The sequence below is a fragment of the Pipistrellus kuhlii genome, unplaced genomic scaffold, assembly GCF_014108245.1.
Source record: "Pipistrellus kuhlii isolate mPipKuh1 unplaced genomic scaffold, mPipKuh1.p scaffold_m20_p_1, whole genome shotgun sequence".
NCBI classification, from domain to species: domain Eukaryota; kingdom Metazoa; phylum Chordata; class Mammalia; order Chiroptera; family Vespertilionidae; genus Pipistrellus; species Pipistrellus kuhlii.
The window spans coordinates 115,314,417-115,331,668 of record NW_023425404.1 but is presented as its reverse complement, the minus strand read 5'-3'; the positions used below and the strand labels follow the sequence as shown (position 1 = coordinate 115,331,668).

At 38.9% G+C, this 17,252-nt stretch overlaps 1 protein-coding gene across 1 annotated transcript; it reads right to left on the bottom strand.

The window, feature by feature from the left end:
- Positions 1-2,269: 2,269 nt before the first annotated feature.
- Positions 2,270-10,540, bottom strand: LOC118719497 (fibrous sheath-interacting protein 2). The gene is made up of 5 exons (XM_045587904.1): positions 10,409-10,540; positions 10,048-10,176; positions 5,660-5,821; positions 4,874-4,963; positions 2,270-2,421 (listed from the first exon to the last, which is right to left on the bottom strand). The coding sequence occupies exons 1-5, from the start codon at positions 10,538-10,540 to the stop codon at positions 2,278-2,280; spliced, it is 657 nt and encodes a 218-aa protein (XP_045443860.1). The 3' UTR covers positions 2,270-2,277.
- Between the last annotated feature and the right edge of the window lie 6,712 nt (positions 10,541-17,252).

The following is a 17,252-nucleotide window of genomic DNA, read 5'->3' as shown; positions in this document are numbered from 1 at the left end:
GCGCAGTTGTTCCTCTAGCCCAGCTTCTCTGTTGACACCCTTTACAGTTTCTGACAGAAGCAACTTCTCTTTTGTCTTCCATTCCTGGAGAGAACAGTGTTATTGTGATTAGTGTTTACAGTAACCCCTTGTATTTTGCCCACCACCAACAAGCAAATCAGTACAAGTGAAGAGCCTAACAGAAATTAGGTCAAGTATAGGGAAAGTCAAATTGGTTTTTCTTTCTGCATTCCTACTAGGAGTGCAGGCATGGTTATTTATGGCATGTTTATCTTTTACTAAAGCTAAAATTAAAAAGGTATCCCCCTCACACTGAGGGTGATCAGGGAGTTAGATGGTGTCTAGTAACTTCCACGATCATCTCTTTAAGAGAAGCTATTGGCTCATATAAATAGATTGTGGGGTCAGCTTGTATTATATATCATAGCCCTGAAGAAAGATTAACATGGGTAAATGATTTAGATCTGAAATGACTTATAAGAAGTGTGAAAAAGAGTATGTATCATATATGCATATATCTGTATATGTGTGCATATATATACATATAAAGAATGTTTTTTAATTTACAGAAATAAAACTATCCTTTGATATGCCTTTTTATATTTAGTGTTTAGTAAAATTCCAGTACTCTCTAAACAACTAATTATGTTAAAATTATTTATGAATAAAACATTGCACACAATTTTTCTCTTCACATTTTAAATATATCTCTCACCTCTTCAAATTTTCTAAGAAGGCTGAGTTTTTTTCTTGCTTGTTCCCACTGTCGTTTTTCTTCTTTTTCCATCCAGAGGAGGCGCTGCTCTTCTGCTGTGCGTTCACGGTGGTCTAATTTCCTACTTATCATGTCCACATATCTAAATAAAGTGCAAATGCAAGTCAAGGTGAATTGCATCTTGTCCTTCTAGTGGCATCAGCTGCTTTGAAATGCCCAGATCACCTACTCGCTCAATTTTTACTTCTTGAGCTAAATGAATTTTACAGTTTTTCTCTCAGCTCCATTCAATTATTTGTAAGCCAGCTCTCACCATGCTTGGTTATACAGATATCCCTACTCTGTCAGTGTCTGTTCTTATGGTCAAGACTGTGGTAAAATGTGGAGCAAGTTCTTTAAAAACATTTTGCACAGCCCTAACCAGTTTGTCTCAGCGGATAGAGCGTTGACCTGAGGACTGAAGGTACATGAATTTGGTTCCAGTCCAGGGCTCATACCTTCACTGCAGGTTCAGTCCCCAGTCCTGGTTGGGGCAAGTGTGGGAGGCAACTAATCAATGTCTCTCTCACATTGATTTTTCTCTCTCTGTCTCTCCAGTTTCCTTCCACTCTCTGAAAATCAATGGAGAAAATATCCATTGTTGAGGATTAACAATACAAAACATAAACAAAACAAAACACAAAAAACAATTTGCATTAACAAACAAAGCATAAACAAATAAAAAAAAAACACTCGTAACTCAGTGGGCTTAGGGATATAAATTGCAAAGAAGGCTGGAATAAGTGAAAATTGATTTCAAATCTAGAACAACCATCAGATTTGAATTTTCTAAGAAAAAGATGTATCCTGGCTCCCTGTGACCTACAGAGCTTTCCACAAATCTTCCACGATAGTCCCAGTCTCTGGTATGTCAATATGCTTGTGGACTACCACAAAATGGACTCACTGAAAATAAAAGTCAGGCTGTGCAGCCCAATCACTCACCTTGATGAAGGAGGAAAGAGGAGAAAAAACTATGATATCCCTTCATTTCCTAAAATATGGACTTGACCATGGAATGGTAATCCCTGAACATCAGCAGATAATATCTGAAGAGTTTAGATTTTTTTTTTCTTTTAGGGACAATGCACCTCTATATTGGTATTAGATATAGTTTAATCAACCTCCATTTTTGACTTTGTATGAACTTCCTCAAATTTAATGTTGTCAAGCCTTTTAAAATGAATCCAAAGCTACTCCTAAAGGCTTGTGCTGAAGGATTCCTTCCCTCCCTTTCCAACTACAGGAAGGAATTTGGATCTAATTTGCCCTTTATTTATCAGTTTGGATTACCTTTTGGACTCCCAGAAACCCTGTTGTCTCTGGTAGAAGTTGTTCTTCCTTCCCTTGGCATTCAAGTTCCCAATTTCTGTACCTCTTGGTCTCCCTTCCTCTCCATACTAGGGGCAGGAGTGAAGTTAAATAGTGTCTAGTATGTTAAATAATTCCTAACTTCAAATCTTTCTAGTACTTTCCCAACTTATTTGAGCCTACAACCTACACATAAAATAGTCACTTCCATCTTACCTGGGCCTTATTAATGGCTCCTGGTCCTTAAAAGATTGGACATCCTCCCATAAAAACCAGTTTTGGGGCTGTGCAGCACCAGAAAGTCTATGTAGTTGATTGTTGACTTGAAATTTATTTATTTGTTTTGCAAGCATTTCCTATTTTTAAAAAAAGTGTGTATCACATATTGCACATATAGTATACATATGTGGATGTATACATAGAGAGAGAGAAAGAAAGAGAGAGAGATGCATATATAATGTCTTAAAAATTCACAGAAATAAAACTGTCCTTTGATATGCCTTTTTAATTTACTGTTTAGTAAACTTCCTGTACTTTCTAAATAACTAAGTCTGTTTAACTTCATTTGAATCTATTTTGAATCAATTATAGGACCTGGTTAACTGAACCAAATTAAAAATTTCTGTTGGAAAATGAAAACTAAATATCTCACCATATATTTCCATCCATTCTGAAAAAAAAAATTATATAAAAACATAGAAGAAGGATAGGAGAAGCTATAGAAACAGATGGAGAATGGGGGGGGGGCGTGGGGATTATAGGATTTATTTTAAATGAGGTAACTTATTCTCATTTCTATATCACTCTCTCAACCATCTATACTAACAATAGAGGGATATGTTACAGTAACAGTAATGACCAAACAACAGGCTGGCAGGATGCATGGAGTGACCTGTCTGGCAGGGGGATTAGTGAGGGATGACCCAATGATTGAACAGCAGGCTGTGTGGTGTGACCAGTCTGGCGGGGGGTGGGGAGAGTTGCAGTTGGGGATGACTAGGCTGGCAGAGAGGGGGAAGTTGGGGGTGACCAGGCTGGTGGGGGGCAGTTAGGTGTGATCAGGCTAGCAGGGTAGGGCAGTTGGGGGCAACCAGGCTAGCAGGAAGAGACAGTTAAGAGTGATAAGGCTGAGAGGGGGAGGCAATTGGGGGTGATCAGACAGGCAGGGAGGTGAGTAGTTAGAAGCCAGCAATCCTGGATTGCAAGAGGGATGTCTGACTGCCGATTTAGGCTTGATACCAGGGATTGGATCTAAACCAGCAGTTAGACACCCCCCTTGGGCTCCCAGATTGCAGAGGGTGAAGGCTAGGCTGAGGGGACCAACCCCAGGTGCACAAATTTTGTGCACTGGGCCTCTACAAGAACATAAATGTGTAAAAGTATACATACACATACCTTTCTCGAACCTAAAACCCAAAATCATGCATAGACATGATGTATGCATGACACTAACTTTGAGTCAAAACTTGAAAGAAGCCTGGCCAGTGTGGCTCAGTTGCTTGGGCATTGCCCCATGCACCAAGAGGTTGCTGGTTGTATTCCAGTCAGAGTATTTCCAATCAGGGCATATGCCCAGGTTATGGGCTAAATCCCAAGAGGGGACACACAGGAGACAGCCAATTCATGGTGAGCTCTCACATCAATGTTTCTCTCTTCTCTCTCAAAAATCAATAAAACTCCTTAAAAAAAAATTTTTTTTTTAATTGAAAGGAAGTCACTATTTATACCCTCTTTCTATATACCTAATCATTCCACTTTACCATTATAAGAAAACTAGAGGTCCAGTGCATGAAATTCATGCATGGGGGAGGAGGGTGTCCCTCAGCCTAGCCTGCACCCTTTCCAATCTGGGACCACTTTGAGGGATGTCCCTCTCACAATCTAGAACAGCTGGCTCCCAACAATTCACTTGCCTGCCTGCCTGATTGCCCTTAACTGCTTCTGCCTGCCAGCCTGATCACCCCCTAACCTCTCCCCTGCCAGCTTAATAGACACCTAACTGCTCTGATGTGAGCCCGATTGCACCTAACTGCCCTCCCCTGCAAGCCTGGTCACCCCAACTGCTCTCCCCTACTGGCCTGATAACCCTTAATTGCCCTGCCTTGCCAGCTTAGTCATCTCCAACTGTCCTCCCCTGCAGGCCTGGTCATCCCTAACTGTCTTCCCCTGCAGGCCTGGTCCCCCTCAACTGCCTTCCTCTGCAAACATGGTCCCCCCAAAATTGCTTTTCCCTGCAGGCCTGGTCCCTCCCAACTTCCCTTCCCTGCCACCTGGTCACCCCTAACTGTCCTCTCCTGCTGTCCTAATCGCCCACAACTGCCCTCCCTTGCCAAACATCTTGTGGTGGCCATTTGTGTCCACAGGAGGGCAGACATCGTATGTTGGAGTAACAGCCAATTTGCATATTATTATTTTATTAGATAGGATTTAGTACTGGATGAACACAGCTGCACATGTATGAGTACAAAGACACAGTGTACATGTTCTTGAGTCACCAGTAGGATATTAAAAATATTCACATGGTTCCTCTTCTGTTACTCAAGCTGTTTTTGCTTCTGAATCTTGCTGCCATAATAGACTCTTCCTATTGGCTCCAACTCAGACAGAAGAAACACATTGGAGTAGCAATTTAGCTACTAAATTATGCAAACTACCACTGACATTAATACAATGACCTGGCTTAATGAAGTCACCTCAAATTATTCTTTATTCCTGCTCTAAATTTACATTTGGAAAAAATATTTTTAATACAAGTAAATCTTTCTTCCAAACCTTACGTAAGAAAACAAATTTAAGTATTTAACATACTTGTTCTTTGAAGTAGTGCCTTTCGAAGTCTAATTTCAGACTTGTAAGATATTGCCTGTACTGGTTAAACTCCTTCAAGCTACATATAACCTAAACAAAACAGAACAACTGTAAACATTTAAAAATCATAGCAATCACTTTATGGAGGAAAAATAGTAATAATATAAAATTTGATAACATTTTGGTAACAAGAGTAATAAATTGCTAACCATTTTGTAAGTAGTATATCTCTATAATCATTAAACAACAGGGCATTTCTATCCAAGACTCATTACTTTTTAAAAATACTACTTATGAATTTAGTACACACAATTGGAGTTATTAGAATAAAATAACAATGTAATAATAATGTTCAACACAAATTAGAATATAAGAGTGTTCTTATTCTATCAAGATTGTATCAGGCTAATATTGCTGTGTTCCTAGTTTGTCTTTAGATTTTAAAAATTTTATAAGGCATAATCCTTGACAAGCATACAAAATTACTGGAGACAAAGAGAACTATGATAAAATAGGAAAATTATTTTTATATTCTCAAATTACTTGGTAATCATCTTTTGATATTATAAACAAAAAAAGGTAAAAGAAGTGATATCATTTAGAACACAATTGTTGTCTGATTTCCCTTGACCCAAAATACTAAGTAATTTATGGAATTTCTAATTAAGTATTTCTCATGACCAAGTTAAAGGTGAACCCCACCCCCATCTCAATGAAGTACAGAAACCAATTTATATCAAGTCTTGGAAGTCTTCAATGATTAAAAGGAAGTAATCTTCAACCCACTTCATTATTGCGGGTGATGTAGCCTCCTTTCCTTAATCTCCTCCGGATATCTTCACGTGAATGGTACGTTCTTAAGTGTGGATCATGGAGACTATTATATTGGGTGTCCAAAAGTCGACAATAAGGATCAGTCAGATTAAAACCATAAGAAGGTTGAAAAAGCTGCAAATACAGATTTAAAAAGATGACAAATGTAAATTTTGAAAATGACTAGAATGTTCATCCAAAATATAGCATGCAAGAAGAATTTGACATTGGGAAACCAGCAACAGAAAGATTTGTGTTATTTAATGCTAATTGGTTATTCCTACCCTCCCCCCCCCCCCACATACACACACAATACACCTGACCTGAATTATTCTAAAAATCCACCCTCACTTAATTCCTGCACCAATCTCCACCAGTCTCTGCCCCTGAGCCAGAGAAGAAAGGAAGAGAGGAAATGAAAGAGACTAGGATAAAATATGTTTTAATGCACAAAGCTAATGCTAAGTTCTCCATTTTCTTCCTCCTTCTTCCAGGTCAAGGCATTGCATTCAAAGTAAAAAGAGATAATGTTAATTATAACTATTATATCACAATAATCTAAAAATGAAGTGGAGAATCTTTTTCCAAGATGCATGGAAACAAGTTTGTCTAAAAGATAGAAGTAAAACTCAGATGTTAAAGATGATGGATTAAAGAGTTATTGTGTCTTGGGGTCTTATCTACTACAAAACAAATAAACAAACAAACAAACAAACAAAAAACACACAATAATCTCTGAGTACTATTAGTCAGGAAAAATTTGAAGATCTGACTTATAAAGTTCAATATGCTGAAGAATCAGTTATAAAGGATATTATCAGGAATTTTTCCATATATGAAAAACCATGTACAACCTTGTGCTATAGGCATTAGCATTTAAAAGAAGAAAAATACCAGCTAATAATCATGTTTCTATATGTATTATTTTGCAGGAATAGGGAACTCTTTTTCTGCTAAAGGCCATTTAGATATTTATAGCATCATTTTCAGGCCATATAAAATTATCAACTTAAAAATTAGCCTACAATATTTGGTCAAACATTTAATTAACTCACCCCTAATGCCTAGGCAGGGCCAAATCAAATAATTTTTAGGCCTTATGGGGCCCACAGGCCAGATGTTCCCCACTCCTGTTTTAGAGGAAACAGCTGTTACTTAATCTCATTTATAAATTGAAATATTACCAAAGAGGGAGAATTTTTGTTTGTTTGCTTGTTTTTGTTGTTTGTTTGGTGTGAGTTCTTAGTCCACTTTCAATAACAGGATGGTGTTAATGCCTTATTGAGAACCTGTGAAAAGAAAAAAGTGGAGGACAAAAGTAGGTGTGGACTTTGTCCTAATGTCTTTACATTATGTTTGTTTTCATTTACCTGTTTCTTTTCAGGAAAACAGAAAGTTAAGTCTAAAGTAATAGAAGCAGGAACTGGCCCAAGAGAAAGGAGGCTGGAATGTGTGGGGATGTGGCAAACCTGAGAGCACTTGTCTTGCTTGCAGGCCCCCAATTCATTGTATAAGACTCCACAGTCCTAACCTGTCTGCAGGGACCAGTGTTGTTCTGTCTGGCAGCAGCCACGTCAGTCATGTGCTGAACACTAAGCAGCCTGGCTGGGTGGGATCCTGAAGGAACTCCCTTAATGTAGGTGGGAGGCTGCTTCTCATGTGGGCAAAAGGGCAGATTGGTGGGAACTGGTAGGATGCTAGCTTTCCTTTCCATTTAAAGCTTCCTTGGAAAGTTTCTGTTCTCAGGCTCAACTCTAGGTTTTAACCTCTTCCAAGGGGCCTAGATCACAAAGTATAATCATTCCTTAACACGTTAAGTGCCCAGTAGTCACTGGTGACTGACACTATACTTTCCTACTGGAAGGCAAAATAGTGCTTCCCTGAGAAGAAAGAGAAAGGAATTCTATGGGGCAATGTCTTGAGTTCAGCGAAGCCAGATAAGCAACCAACAGTCATGAGTCCAGGATTGGTCTGACTGTTTCTTTTAGAGGTTGACATTTAGATAGTGACTTTTATTTGTAATGTTTCTGAAGATCAAACCTGGGCTACAGACCTATAAATGAAGCACACCTTAAACAAATCCATTCATGCCCTAGCTGGTTTTGCTCAGTGGATAGAGCTTTGGTCCACACATTGAAGGGTCCAGATTCTGGTCATGGGCAAGTACGTTGGTTGCAGGCTAGATTCCTGGCCCTGGTCAGGGCATGTGTGAGAGGCAACCAATCAATGTGTCTCTCTCACATCAATGTTTCTGTAGGTCCCCCTCCCTTCCACTCTAAAAATCAATGGAAAAATATTCTCAGGTGAGGATTAACAACAAGAAAAAAAAATTCATTCATTGGACCAGGATGACCCTTTTGTTGTCAATTAAAATAATTGGTTTGTATTATTTTGGAAAAACACACACACTAAAACTGTAAATATAAAGCATTACTTTATTGAGGAGCTTTTAGGAAAAGAAAAGGAAAGCTCTCACATACAGTCTTCAAGGTAATAGCTTGGTGCCTAATATAATTAAATGAAGACAATTTGGGAGAAATGAATGTAATAAGAATGCTTTTTAAAAAAAAGTTGACAAGCAAATTAATTTGTGACAGAAAATGGTAATATAAGAAACAGTATACTTGAGGAAGCAGGCAAAAGAAATACAGGGCTAAGTTTAGACACAAAAGAAGAGTAGTATAGGAATAGGTGGCAAGCATGCTGTAGGAAAGCTAGTTTCTGTGAATGTGACCCAGTTAAATTGTACAAGGTAGGTATGGTTTTAGTCAGCTTGATCTAAGTTAGATTTGATTTTAGAACCAAATATTTCCCAGAAGCAAAACTTACTTTAAAAAATAATGTTACTTGGCAAGTATCAAATAGCAAGGCACCCTATTCATTTCTAACATTACAGAGAGTAGGAGGAATTCTTCCATGTAGAATTTTTGGCAATATTAACCAAAGAAACACTCAAAGAATATACTGTCCTGGCCAGGGTGTTTCAGTAGTTGAGTGTCAACCTATGAACCAGAAGATCATGGTTCCATTCCTGGTCAGGGCACATCCCTAAGTTGCAGACATGATCCTCAATGTGGGGCATACAGGAGGCAGCCAATCAATGATTCTCATCATTCATGCTTCTATCTTTCTTTCCCTCTCCCTTCTGGTCTGAAATCAATAAAAATATATGGCTTTTTTTTTTTTTAAGATTGTACTAAACCTGCTTCAGTGTTAGTGATTAAGTAAAGGGCTGAGGAGGTTTGAGGGTGGGTATAGCATTGAGGACTAAAAGCAAGAAAGGATTTGAGGGAAGTACACACTATAGCCCAGTATGATTTAAGTTATAAAACTGTAATTATAGAATTGCAGTGTTGAGTAAAATTAAACAAACCAAGGGCAGTGCAAATTTCAAGGAAAGATAAGCTCACTGGAGGCTATGAGACTTCAGAAAAAAAATCTTGAAAGATGTTTATAATTCATAGACTGAGGAGATGGGTATGCCAGGTTTTGGGGAAGGTGAATAAAGGCACAGAGCATTAACATGGTATGTGTGGGTAGGTATAAAAGACCACAATTGGAGGAAGCTGAGTTTTTGGATGGGAGTAAAGACTAGACAGGAAGGTAGGGGAAATCAAGGACTCTCTTTGGGAGGGCAGAGCTTTCTTCTAATTTTAAAAATATATTTTTATTGATTTCAAAGAGGAAGGGATAAGGAGAGAGAGATAGAAACATCTCCTGCACTACGCCTGCTGGGGATCAAGCCCACAAACTAGGCATTAGCCCTTGACCAGAATCAAACCCAGGACCTTTCAGTCTGAAGGCCTACGCTCTATCCACTAAGCCAAACTGGCTAGGGCAGAGCCTTTGTCTATTAAAGTAAAGTTAAATTAACTAAACATGTTAGCTCATTTCAGTTCCATTTTATGCTATTGTGTATGAAATGAAATTTCTCTCCAAACAGAATCTAGAGAAGTTTCTATAATGACAGTTTTGTATACGTTATTGGTTAAAATCATAAAATAATTAAATGCCAGCCAGCACCATTAATTTTCCACCCTTCAAGCAAAAATATTTACTTCTATGTAAATATTTTAACTAAGTATATATTGCATTGTTACAAAGAAAAATTAATATGCTTCCAAAACTTAAGAGAAAAGAATAAAAACTTTCTATTTCATTATTTTCTGTGAGACATACTAGATGAAGTTGCTTGGAATGAATCCTCAACAATACCTTGGATGAGATGTGGGTTTGAGTTGATTTTTTTTTTTCTGTGAATGGTAATGTGAATTCCTTCAATGGATTTTATATAATGTAGCACCCAACTTTAAGAACAAGTAGAAATGGGCAAAGACAACCAATGTCAAAGCAAAAATTACCTTTTTATTTAACTTCGTCGTATAGTATAAATTATTGCTCCCAGGGATCACGGGCAGCTTGACCTCAAGAGGCAGATCCAGTAGTGCAGCAGCATTGACACCAGGGAAGTGGGCTTTGTGCACACCCTGTCAGGAGCAATAGATCAATTTCTTTCATTTTAGGCTTTATTGCTTTAGTTAGGCCTATCCACCCCTACTTTAACTAAAGGAAGTAAAGAGTTGTACAGTCAGGGTTGAAGAGTGCTGACCTGCCAGATTAGCCCTGAAGACATCCTGAACCACAGTTATACCATGGGATCTGTTTGTGGCTCTACCTGTCACACCAATGGAACACAAGGACACCAGGCCTCCTGCCACTCACATTTCTGTACTGATGGCTGGCTGCCTGTCCTCGGGAAGGCTGCTGCTGCTGCTGTTGTCCTTCTTGGTGGCAACCTTGGAGTGGGTGCTGAGTTAACTCTCCATAGAAGGCCTGGGCCTCCGCCCTCCTCATCCTTTGTCCAGACTGCACCTGGAATGCCTAGTACCTCCTTGTTTCCAAGGCCCCACTGTTTTGGAGTTCCAGGTCAGAATGTGGGGCCCCCAAAGGGCAGAGTTCCTCTCTCTTGAGGCTTGAGCATTCAGAGCTGGGGAAACCAGTCCACGGGGCCTAGTAAAAAAAAAAAAAATTCTCTCTTAAACCAACACAAAACCAACCTCAGTCAAACCAAACCTCAAATCACAACATATAATGTGATGTTGGAAAATAGCTAGCTAACTTCTTCTGGCCTCCAAGGATCTATGGTTGCAGAGAAAGAAAACTCCAGGAGTGACTGAACCAACAATTCTAGAGCCAGAGGCCTGGCTTTCAACCTGTCCCCTCGTAGACACTATGACCACACCTTGTCCCAGGCTCCTGAAACCACTTCCCACTCCAGGTCCCAATGACCTTTCTTTTAACCTTTGTTTCTCATCCAGTTAATCTGACTGCTACCTTTTATCCTTCCTGGTCTTTTAGTGTCCACTGTCACCTCTCTTGGTTTAAGCTCTCAACTTATAATCCAAAAGTTTTAAAATTAAAAATTAAAGTAATGTAACATTCAAAGGGCTCAACAACATATATTCATTCATGTTATAAAATAAGAACAGGCAACACTTAAGAGTTAATGAATGGAAGGGGGGAGAAAATGGCTGCAGAATAGGCAGCAGGGTTGTGTACCTCCTCCTATGGCCAGACCAGAAAAGCAACTAAATTGGAGAATATCCACAATGAATTAACAAATTAGACATAGCTGAGGAAACAATTTTCAAAAAGGAAGGGCAGAGGACAAAATACCACTTGCCAGCCATAACCCACGTGGAACCCCACAATGCCCAGCAGTGAGTGGTGCAGTACTTCCTGACAGGCTCCCAAGTGTCTGCAAGGTGCACTCACTGCCAGGATGAGCTCCCACACCAAACCTCCTCACCAGCTACTGGGAACCAGTATTCTAGTTCCAAGACCCCAAAGTGAGTGTAAGTCAGTGGGAACCCTATGCTCCACCCCAGCCAAGAACCTTAGAACCATGCTGCTAGCCTGACCCAGATCCACCTGGTACCTGCTGAAACCCAAGCCCTGGGACCTGTGGGACCTACTGCTGTGGTGACTCAGAGAAACGCAGAGCATGCCCTACTCTGGGCCACAAGTGAGCATTGACTGCAACCCAGAGCAACTAGTGCCTGCTCCACCCCAGCCTGGGAGGGGTGACTGAGAGCAATCCAATGTGCACCTTACTCTAGGAGACAGGAGCCTGTGGACTGAGTGACCAAACCAATCTGCCCTTGCTCCACACTAGGGAGGGGTGAACTGGAGCAACCCAGAGCACGTCTCACTCCAGGCTACAAGAAAGCAAGAACTGTGTGAACCAGAGCAACCAATGCCCATTCCACCCTGAGCCCAGGGTCTTATTGTGCACCCCACTCAGGCCACAGGGGAGCTCTGACTGTGCAACTCAGAGCAACCTGCACCTGATTTTCCCCAGCCCCAGGATATAGAAGAACATTTCCAGGATGACCCAAAGAAAACTGGTGTGCCCATCCAGGGGCCACAAGACTCTGTTGTAAGTGCGCTGCCAGAGGAATCTAGGGTGCCACCCTGCCACAAGTGCTGGGGCCACAGAAGGAAATGCATGCCAGAGAGCTCTGGGTCCTGTGCATGCACTTCCACCACCCTAAGCATTTGAAGTAGACAAATGAGGACCCAGATCTGTAGGAGAGGGGTTTACAACTCAGAGCAGAGACAATAATGGTGTGCAACTCAAGGCAGACCCAACCCCTGGGTAATGATTTCCAGACCATTGCCCTAATAGTGTCTTCAACCTCTCAAACCCCAAGAAAAATCCCCAGAGCCAGAAAGAGACAGCAAAAAATGGGGAACAAACAACTTCCCAAGGAAAGAAAGGAGGAATTGCCAGAAAAGGAATTAAATGAAACAGAGGCATGAAAAATGTCAGAAAAATAATTCAGAATAAGGATAAGAAAATCAACAACATTTTTAAGAATCAAGAGGAAATAAAAATGATATAGGTACAATAAAAAACAAAATGGGAGGATTCAACAATAGATGAGACGAAGCATAGAACTGAATTAGTGAGTTGTAAGATAGGGCAGAAAAACCACCCAATCTGAACAGCAATTAGAGGAAAAAATTAGAAAGCAGGAAAGCCTAAGGGAGCTTTGGAGCAACATGAAACAAATTAGCATATGTACAATTGGGGTGCCAGAAGGACAAGAAGAAGAACAAGGATTAGAAAACATATTTGAAGAAATAATGACAGAAAACTTCCGTGATTTGGGGAAGAAAAAGTCACACAAGCACAGAGGCCCAAACAAGATGAACCCAAAAAGACTCACACCAAGATATGTCATAATTACAATGGCAAATATTACCAACAACAACAACAAAAAGAATCTTAAAGGCTGCAAGAGAGAGACAGAGAGTTACCTACAAAGCTTCTCCCATTAGATTATCAAATGAGTTCTCAACAGAAATGCATCAGGCCAGAAAGGAATGGAAACAAGTATACAAAGTGATGCAAAGCAAGGAACTGAATCCAAGAATACACTATCCAGAAAGGCTATCATTCAAATTTGAAGGGTAAAGCAGGAGTTTTGCAGACAAAAAAGGTTCAGTGTGTTTATCACTACCAAACCATCAATGCAAGAAATCCTAAATGGACTATTATAAAAAGAAGAAATAGAAAGGGAAAAAGGAATATAGGCTTAAAGAATAAAAATGGCTACAAACTAGTGACTATCAATAATAACCTTAAACATAAAAGCACTAAATGCTTCAATAAAAATACATAAAGTGGCAAAATTGATATGAAAATGTGACTGAAACATATGCTGTTTACAAGAGACCTACCTAAAAACAAACTGAAAGTAAAGGGATGGAAAAATATTTTTCAGGCTAATGGAAATGAAAAAAAGAAAAATGGAGTAGCAATACTTATATCAGACAAAATAGAGCTCAAAGTGAAGGCCATAACAAACGATAAGGATGGCCACTTCATAATACTAAAGAGATAGATACAAGAGGATGTAACTCTGGTAAATATACATGCACCCAATACAGGAGAACCCAAATGCATAAAAAAATCTGGAAGATATCAAGAGAGAGATCAACAACAATACAGTCATAGTATTTAATACTCCATTGACATCACTGGATAAATCATCTAGACAAAAATGTCAGCAAAGATAAAGCAATCCTAAATGACTCCCTAGCTCAGATGGACTTAACTGACATCTTCAGAACATTGCATACCAAAGCCATGGAATATATGTTCTTCTCAAATGCACTTGGGACATTTTCAAAAATAGACCACAAGCAAAGTGGGTCACAAGCAAAGTCTCCCCAAATTCAAGAAGATTGGAATCATACCAAGCATCTTCTTAGACCACAATGCCATAAAATTAGAAATAAACTTCAATAAAAACAATCCAAAAATCTCAAACACTTGGAAACTGAATAGCATGCTATTATATAATGTCCAGGTTACCAAAGAGATCAAAGAAGAAATTAAAAGTATCCTGGAAACTAATGTCAACAAATAAACAACAATCCAAAATCTATGGAACACAATGAAAGCAGTCCTGAGAGGGAAGTTGATAGCTCTGCAGGCCTACCCAAAAGGCAAGAAAAAAATGGTAGTAAATCATCTAACTCTACAACTCAAAGATTAGAAAGAGCGCAGTAAGAAAAGCAGAGAATGAGGACAAGAAGGAAGATAATAAAGATCAGGGCAGAAATAAAAGACATAGAGACAAAAACAAACAAACAAACAAACAAAAACCCACACACACAACAAAAAACAATAACAAAAGATCAATAAAACCAAGAGCTGGTTCTTTGAGAGCTTGTTTGGAGGTTCTAGCAGGGGAGCGCAGCTACTCGTATACCCTTGACCGAAGACCGGTCCTCTCCTCTTGGGGGAAAGTTGTCCTCTTCGACCGAGTGTGCAGCTTCGGGAAGGACGCACATGGATCGGTGAGGGAGGAGGGGGACACCCGCCTAGCCAGCCAGATCAGCCGAATCAACCCTGGCGATCAATGGGGTGACAGATGTTGCAGCCAGATCGCCCTCACATCCCAAGAGCTGGTTCTTTGAAAGGATAAACAAGATTGATGAACCTCTAGCCAGGCTCACCAAGGAGCCAAGAGAGAGGACTCAAATAAACAAAATCAGAAATGAGAGAGGAGAAATAACGACAGACCCCACAGAAACACAAAGGATCATTAAAAAATACTAGGGGCACCTCTACTCCAACAAACTAGACAACAAAGAAGTATCCCACTCAACATTTCAACAGTGCTATAAAAACCATGTTCTATGGGTAGAAGGGGAAATGACAGGAGAATTGTTTAGTAACATATATTATAATAATCACCGGAAACAAGTCTTCTTTTTGAATATACCTTAGCATTTTGTTTTTCCTAATTTTGCTAAAAGACAAAGAACGCACAAGGCAATGCCCCACAACAAAGTGTCCTGCTCAAACTTAAATACAATTTTAATGAGCAGTTATGTGTTAACATACAAGGGACTTACTTTTAAATTCTCAATTTTAATTCCTGATATAGTAAATACCAATATAGCCCTAATGAACAAATATTCTTTGGATTCCTCAATAACTTAAACATTAAGAGTCCTAAGACAAAAACAAGGGATTCACCTCAATCTATAATAATAAATGCATAATATGCTAATTAGACCAGATGTCTTTCCAAACAAAGCCATGGTGGGTGGGGGGTTAAAACCAATGCAACGGTTGTAGGGCCAAAGCCCTTGAATCAGGCCTCCAGTAATATAATAAAAGCACTATAGCTTACTCCAATAATGTCTATAGTTAAAACCTAACATTAACTTTATATCTTATATGTTTATTAACTAGAATAACAAGGCAGGTTTAAACTCATCTGTTCTTTATGTGGTAATATATCGCTAATGTCAAGCTGTGGAGAAAAGAAAAAGTAACAATTGACTTTATGTCAAGGCTGAAGACATGTTTCAAAAGGGTTGTAGTGGGCGAAGACCTTCCCAGCTGCCCAGTGGCCATGAAATCCTCATTCAGAACAGTATCACATGGGCACTCTTCACCTTGGTTCTACAGTAGTTCTTTGTCTTTTAGCAAAATTAGGAAAACCAAAATGCTAGGGCATATTCAGGAAGAAGTGATTATTCCGTTTCTGGTGATTATTATAATATATAAATTATTAAATACTTCTGTCATTTGCCCTTCTACCAACAGAACCTTTCATCCTGCACAAGTTAGATCTATTTGTGCACATGCTTAAATTTAAGCCATATAGTAGTTTTTCCACCTGCCCACCCATTATCTGTCATTCCCATAAAGATAAATAAAATGCTCTCTACCAAACAGAAGCATTTAAGGTCACTTTTAAATAATTGTTAGAAAATTTAATGGCAAATATAAGAACCCACAAAATCAGTCACTCAAACAATTCTAAAATTAGCAGTGCTAACAGTGCAAGCAATACACAGTGTAATATTAGTAACATTTATTTCCAAATTAAATATAATTTTAATGAGCAGATGTAAGTCCTCAGATACTGTGTAAGTTACTATATCCCTACATTATTCCCAGATGCTGTGTAACATGAAACAAAGGGGTGCTGTAGATTAAATTCCATGCTTTTCCTCAGTGTTTAATATGTTGTCAAAATAATTGAGGGAAGCAAATCTGAATTTTATAACTAGGTTATAGAATATTATCACTTGTAAAAAGCTTGCAGCATTGTTAGCATCAAAGATGGGCACTAAAATAGTGCTTTAAACAATTTCATCTTAAAAATAATTTTAAAATCATAGAATTTGAAGCATATAAGCTAAAAGAAACCAATGAACTTGTGATGGATGATATTTGAATTCAACAACCCATTTTACAGAGAAGGTAATCAAGGCTTAAAACTGATTTCCTCAAGGTCCCACCAAGAGTGAGAAGCAGTTCTCCTTCTCTACCCCTCTAACCAGGCAATGTGGTTCCCAAGCTTAGCTGTGCATTCGGATCATCAGAGGAGTTTGACAAACTGCCTTCTACCATCATCAGTTGATCTGATTCATCTGGCATTGGGTATGTTCTGAAAGCTTCTCAGGTGATGGCAAAGTGCAGCAAAGTTTGAGAACACATGAATTAGGATTAAAATCAAAATCATCCCAGATGCTTTTCTCCATATAAATATGTCCTCCACCCTTCCTCAGCTTAACAGAAGACTTATGAGAGTGAAAGTGTGTTGGAATAGTAGAAAAGGAATGCATGTGTTTAGAGAAACATTTAGATAAAAGTTGCATAAGTGATTATAATAAGGCTTACCCATCCAATTGAGAACAATGCACTATTACCCCACAATAAACATTTTTTTTCCAAAACCATTTCTAAAGGTCAATTAGCTCCATTACTATTCTCAGGAAACTTTTTTTTTTTTTTTTTTTTTTTTTACCAATAGTAAATGTACTGAATGATCATTTTCAAAACCTGATGAAAACAAATGAAAACTTACTCGTATTTCAAAATTAGATGAATTTGGAGGAAAAAAGCATAATGCCCACTTATTGGAGTAAGGTTAATCTTCAAAACTAGTTTTGAATTATAATATATACTGTAACATCAGACTCTTTTGAACCCAAAAGAAGTTATGGAAGGCAGTCAGAAAGGACTGTTTTG

Coding starts and splice junctions, on each gene's coding strand:
- LOC118719497 (XM_045587904.1), bottom strand. CDS start 10,540: ATGAGGAGGGCGGAGGCCCAGGCCTTCTATGGAGAGTTAACTCAGCAC. Junction 10,177..10,408: donor CCAGCCATCAGTACAGAAAT/GTGAGTGGCAGG, acceptor TATTGCTCCTGA/CAGGGTGTGCACAAAGCCCA. Junction 5,822..10,047: donor CGACGAAGTTAAATAAAAAG/GTAATTTTTGCT, acceptor CTGTATTTGCAG/CTTTTTCAACCTTCTTATGG.